Source organism: Salvia splendens, chromosome 1 (assembly GCF_004379255.2).
Source record: "Salvia splendens isolate huo1 chromosome 1, SspV2, whole genome shotgun sequence".
Lineage (NCBI taxonomy): Eukaryota > Viridiplantae > Streptophyta > Magnoliopsida > Lamiales > Lamiaceae > Salvia > Salvia splendens.
Window position 1 is genome coordinate 36,001,592 of NC_056032.1, and position 6,000 is coordinate 36,007,591.

The following is a 6,000-nucleotide window of genomic DNA, read 5'->3' on the forward strand; positions in this document are numbered from 1 at the left end:
CCTAATTGAGAATTGAGATGCATTATCAGCCACTCATTTTTATTAAATCAGTGGTCCAGAATTTGCGACATGGAAAATATTTATAGATTAATTAATTATGAAAGGGCAGAATGATAATTTCATGGTACATTTTATTCAATAAATACTTTTTTTTAATTTTTTTAAAAAAATTAATTTTTTTTGTCAACTAGACACATATAATGTCAACTATGTGTACAATTCATGTCAACTATACACATATAATGTCAACTACATATACAATTCATGTCAACTATACACATATAATGTCAATTATAAGTTGTTGACATTTGATGTGTAGGCTATCGACGATAATAACCCCGAGTTGACATAATCTACTTGCAGTTGACATTTCGAAAATGTTGTGGATGAGTGGCTGAAAATGCATCTCAATTCTCAATTAAGCTAAAAAATCTCAACTTAACAGGACCCTATATATATATAATATAAAATTAATAGAATATATATAATGCATATTATATAAAATATAATTTGGTTTTTCGGTTTTTTCGTTTTTTTCTTCGCCCGATCGAACCGAAAAACCAAAATTTTTGAATTTTTAAAACTGAACCGAACCGAAAAACCAAAATAACCGAACCGAATTTCAAAATTTCGGTTTGGTTCGGTTCGGATATTCGGTTTGCGGTTTTTTTGCTCTCCCTTACTCTACAACTCTTTGACATAATTTCTTCTCGCGTTGACGACCAGTTGTATTTGTGACATAGAGATATTCGACGCCCCTCCATATTGCCTAGTTACAGTTGTGCACTTCTGCAGAGTCTAGAGACCGAGCCTTCTTAAACATTCGAGAGGTTCATAGAATTAATCGTCGAGTTCTGTCAACATATTTGCAATGTGCAGGTAAAAAAAAATTGGTGCATTTTAGTATAGTGCCGAAATATTGTCCCGTCCTATCGTGGTTGTTCAATAAAATAGTATATGTCTAGTTGTTCAACGGCAATGACATGCTCTTTGTACACACACCTACGATGAAGGATTTGCTAGGTGGCCTATTTACTTTTCTTTCGTAATAATTTCAGATATATTCTTCCATGTACTCCTCTTCCACTACTGAAGTCGAACAGGAGAAGAGTTGCCCTCTTTGGAACTCATTTGGGAAATAAAGTTCAAAAGTGAGAGAAAATAAAAATAAAGATGGTAAAATAAAAAGGATGAAGATAATTACAAATAGAATAACATAGCAAAAACTAAATAATTTTTTTTAAATACTCATCAGTCACACTCAGATTATTTAGGGAGTGTGACTCGTGAGTATTTAAAATAACTACAACCAATGCAATATTACTTTTTATGTAACAACTCAGATTTCTACTCGACGATTTAGCATTTTCTTAGTGATAAAGTAATGCTAGTATAGGTCCTTAATTCTGGAATTTAGAGTGGACTAATTTTTTTTTCAGGAAAAAAATCCAAGATGTCTATTATGATATCGAAAATAAAAGATGGGATCATATATTAATATCAATACCATTGGGACGCAAGTCAGACATGCATTGAGTTAGCTTGACTCGATGTGCATTATAATTTTCAGATATTCAATTGGGAATGACTCTTAGTCAATAGTGGATCGGAGCAGCACCAGCCAGATCCCGCCCCGGGCAGCCGCCAGTCCTGTGACGTGAATCAAATTATAGTCCTTTATTGTATTATTTCAACACACGTTTTTAGGTGAAAAATGGACTCATTTTGATATATTGTAGGATAAAAGACCAAGCTTTAAAAGAGAGGAGAAAGAAAAAAAGGTCTGAATCTGATCAGTATTCAGCTCTTCAAAATTAATTTAAAAATGCTTCTACAAGTCCATCATTGCATTCACCTTCGAAAGAGTTTCGCGTGGATACCTCGCACGCCTCAATCGGAGTCCGGATGAAGAAGATACGGCTGTTTTACGAAGACAGCGCAATGCAGTGCAAAACGCACGACCGGGCATTCAAAACGCCCAACCTGTTCGAGAGTCAGACAAAATGCCCGACCGGGCGTTTTGCACTGCGCAGATCGCCCGACCGGGCAAATGGTACTTGGCCTGTTTTTTAAGCCCTAACTATTTAAATAGATAGGGCACGACTTTCAATGTATCTTTTGGCGGCTAGAGGCGATTTGTAGAGAGAGAAATAGGCTTGGAGTCCATTTTTGGGAGGAAGAAGAAGAAGAAGAAGCTTGAGGCTAATTCTTCCCTAATTTTGCCCATATGGTAGCATTTACTTTTTTTCTTGTATTGTTGCCCACTATGAGTGGCTAGATTTTAGGGATTACTCCTAGTTAGTTAGGGAAGCTTGTAAATATGAATCCATGATTGTGTTTTGATTGATTTCCGTATTTTGGTTTTTGTCTATGTGTTTACTTCAATCCGTGTTGGGTTTTGCTAGCAAACTTAATCCGGTAATGGCCTTAACTTCAATGTCTCTTTAACTTGGAGTAGGGAGCCAACATAGATAAGAAACCCTAGGCTAAAACTGATCAGGGGATAGTCTGGGGTGGATCTTGTGTGTTGAATGTTCGTAGAAGCCAATCCCGAGCTTACTATGCGATTGTAGGAGTGGGGGGTTGGTGAGTAGAGCCTAGGAGACGTGATCAGCTTATCCTAGGTGTAAAATTCCACGATCAGTGATCAGCTATGTGAGAGCGTAAAATCAACACGATCCCGATAAATAATGGAAAGTAATTAGACTTTAGGATTCATGTGAACAAGCAACCCGAAACAAGCTAGGAGTAGTCTTCCCTCTTTATCGTGATTCCCTTGTATTTTTCCTTCTCGTTTCGTCCTTCACTCGCCTCTTGATCAAAAGCCCAAAATTAAACTATTTTACTGCTTTTTAGTTAGGTTTATTTGTTTTAGCAATTAATCTCCTCCATGTGGGTTCGACATCTTTTATACTGCATTACACGTCTGTATACTTGCAGAGGTAGTATTTTTAGGGATTTATTACTTGTATACTCGCAGAGGTAATATTTTTAGGGATTTAAAAATCATGACATCCTGCCCCCCTGAACAGCAACGGGCGCTGGGCCACAACAGGCAGCCTGCTCCTTGTGAATGCTCTTAATCTTATTGCGTACATTTTTGATTGGATATCTTGGGAATTAAACTTCAAACATGACACGAAACCAAAGTATTCAAAGAAACGACGGCATCAATATTCCATAATCGCTGCACACCAGAAATGTATGCGCATCCATATCCTTTCAGCTACAATTTTAGCAATACATTTGCCTATCACAACACAAAGGTGACAACATAGACATATCACATCAGAAATACCAGCATGGACTAAGTAAAATAAATCAGTGGGAATCAATTACAAAGGTTTCCTCAATTAATATAGATATGCAATGTAACTTATCTTTCAATGTCAAATGGTCATGGAAGGCTGTTATGGCAGTTCAACTAAGAAAATTAATACTATGAAAAAATCCTGCAATTTCACTCTCAGAAAGAACTTAAGTAGTAACTGAAAGAATAGCGAACTTAACTAGCTGCATTAGCTTTCAGTATCAGAATTGAACACCAGCACCTCCTAATTAAGCTCTATGCATTGGATAAGACTAGCTTTTCCAGATCCATATACAAAATGTGATACTGTTAACATCTATGTTTCTAAGATCTTGCATTTGTAAGCCTATATTCAAGATGACAGCCAACACCACTATGCATATGTGTGCAGAAACCAGGATTCAAACCACGGAGGAAAAAAAGTTCTCCAACATTATAAGCTAAAATATAACTGCACATACCACAGCATATCCATAGAATGGAAACAAGATCTACTTCAATTTAGTGGCAGTGGAATGAGACAGCACCAAGAGCAAATGAAAATAGTGACACTATAGCAAAAAAACAACATACAGTCAAATAGCCAGCAGTTTGCTACTAGATTCATAGAATATCACAAGGCTAAGAAATAATGACATATAAACAAATGAAAAACTTACATTATGCAAAAGAGAGGCCACTGTAAGACAAACTCAATTCTGTCTCTATGTAAAGTAAGGAAGAAGTGCAACAGTTACACAAATCAGATTTTGTAGCAAATCTACCAAATCACTCACACTCTTGTAGTATTCAGGCAAAAAAGAGTAGCACTTCATCTCCAACTTCAAAGCTCGAATTCTTCATCTCTAAGAGCCATCTCTGCAGCAGATTCCTCTTCTTCATCAAGTGCAAAGTACTCATTCTTCTCAACAGGCCTAAACATGTAAAAGATTATAGCGTAAAAAGCAAGACTAGCAATCTCCTCAGCGGCATTAGCCACCCATTGGTACTTGTAGGCAGCAATGGTCCTGAGAGCAAACACTACTATCCTCGTGAAGTAGAGATACCCAATTACAACTATGTAAAACTGCCTAAACAGAGTCAATTTGGCCAGGTTCCTAGCAGCCTTCCCATCAGTCTTTGATGTCTCCCTCAATGACCTAATAGACCACACAATTGGGAAAATAATGGCACAGCAACAGATAATGTCAACCAACAGGAACACCTGGTTCCATGTTACCCAATCCTTGATAAAGGGACCTGTCTCCCCAATCACAATGGATGCAAAATTGGCCAAGACCTGCAATGGGATCACAATCATCAACACCTTCTTCTCCTTCTCCTGCAAAAATGGCTTCAGAAACGACCATCCAGTACCGATCAAGACAATGACGGTAAACAACAAAACAACCCTAATAAACTGGAAAATGTAAAACAACACATCCCATCCATGTGGAGTCCCGGTGACCTTCACATAATGTTTATCCTCGGCGGCACAAAGCAGATTCAATGCTTTCATAACAACCAGAAGCCCCATAAGCAAATGGATTCTATGAACAGACTTCTTATTCTGCAGCAACACATAGATCCAGTAGGCCAGAAACGCTACATAAATAACAGAGAAACAGAAATACAACGACGGCAGTTGAGTTAAACCAGCGGATAAGTAGTCCTTTTCATCCCCACGGCCGTCGAGATTGTACAGCTCGGTCCGCACGTTCATCGACACAGTAGATTCAGGAGCGCAATTGGCGAAGAAGAGCGAGTACTCGTTGGGAGATGTGATCGGGTACGAGTGGGAGAAGGAGGAGTGAGGCGGCGGCGACAGATCGCGGAAGGTGAAGAGGAGACTAATGTACTTGGAATCGAGGACACAGAAGGAAGGATTTGACTGAAGCTCAATTAGAACCTGAATTAGGGATTCTTCCGATAGGAGGAAGAAACCTAGACGTGACGGCTCCGGCGAGGCGACGTTGGACATGACGGAGACGGATGAGACGGTGATGGATGCTTGACCAGTGTGCGTGAATCCGAATCGCTCGAAGAGGATCATAGGGCGTGAATCGGAGGTGATTTTGAGATTTTTGATCTCGGCAGAGGCGAAGGATGCGATGAGGAGGAGCGGAAGGAGTACGGGGAGTAGGTTTCTCATCTTCGATTTGCGGCGGAGGAATTGGTGGAGAAGGTGGATGGGAAATGGGGAATTGGGGATAGAAAAGGGATGAGCGATCGATGGAGTTGATTTCACGACTAAATATTTTGTTCTGGAAATGCTTTTGGATCTGGTTCCATTTGGGAACGTGGTCGTAAACGTTGAAGAAGAGCGATTATAGTAGTAATCCATACGTTTCATTTTTAATGGAATAAATTAAAAAGTAAAATATTTCATTTCTAATGAGACAAATGGAGTACATTATTACATTTTTCTTTGGAGATGATTATATCTTATTTTAATTACTCGTCCCACAAAATTTTTCCCAGCTTGATCTAGTGCAAGTTTTAAGAAATTTTTTGAATTTGTATTAAATGAATGTGTAGTGAAATAAGGGTCCCACACTGAGGAGATGGTGAGTTTATTTAATGTCTATTTTTGGAAAGATTCCAATTGAGACAAACTTTGTGGGACGGACGAAAATATTAAAATGGGACAAACTTTGTGTGATGGAAGGAGTATTATTCAAATCTAAATTTGTATTTAAATAAAATTATTT

At 38.2% G+C, this 6,000-nt stretch overlaps 1 protein-coding gene across 1 annotated transcript; it reads right to left on the bottom strand.

Moving 5' to 3' along the window:
* Nucleotides 1-3,921: 3,921 nt before the first annotated feature.
* Nucleotides 3,922-5,604, bottom strand: LOC121799263 (protein CANDIDATE G-PROTEIN COUPLED RECEPTOR 7-like). Its single transcript, XM_042198586.1, has one exon. The coding sequence runs from the start codon at nt 5,439-5,441 to the stop codon at nt 4,134-4,136; it is 1,308 nt and encodes a 435-aa protein (XP_042054520.1). The 5' UTR covers nt 5,442-5,604; the 3' UTR covers nt 3,922-4,133.
* Between the last annotated feature and the right edge of the window lie 396 nt (nt 5,605-6,000).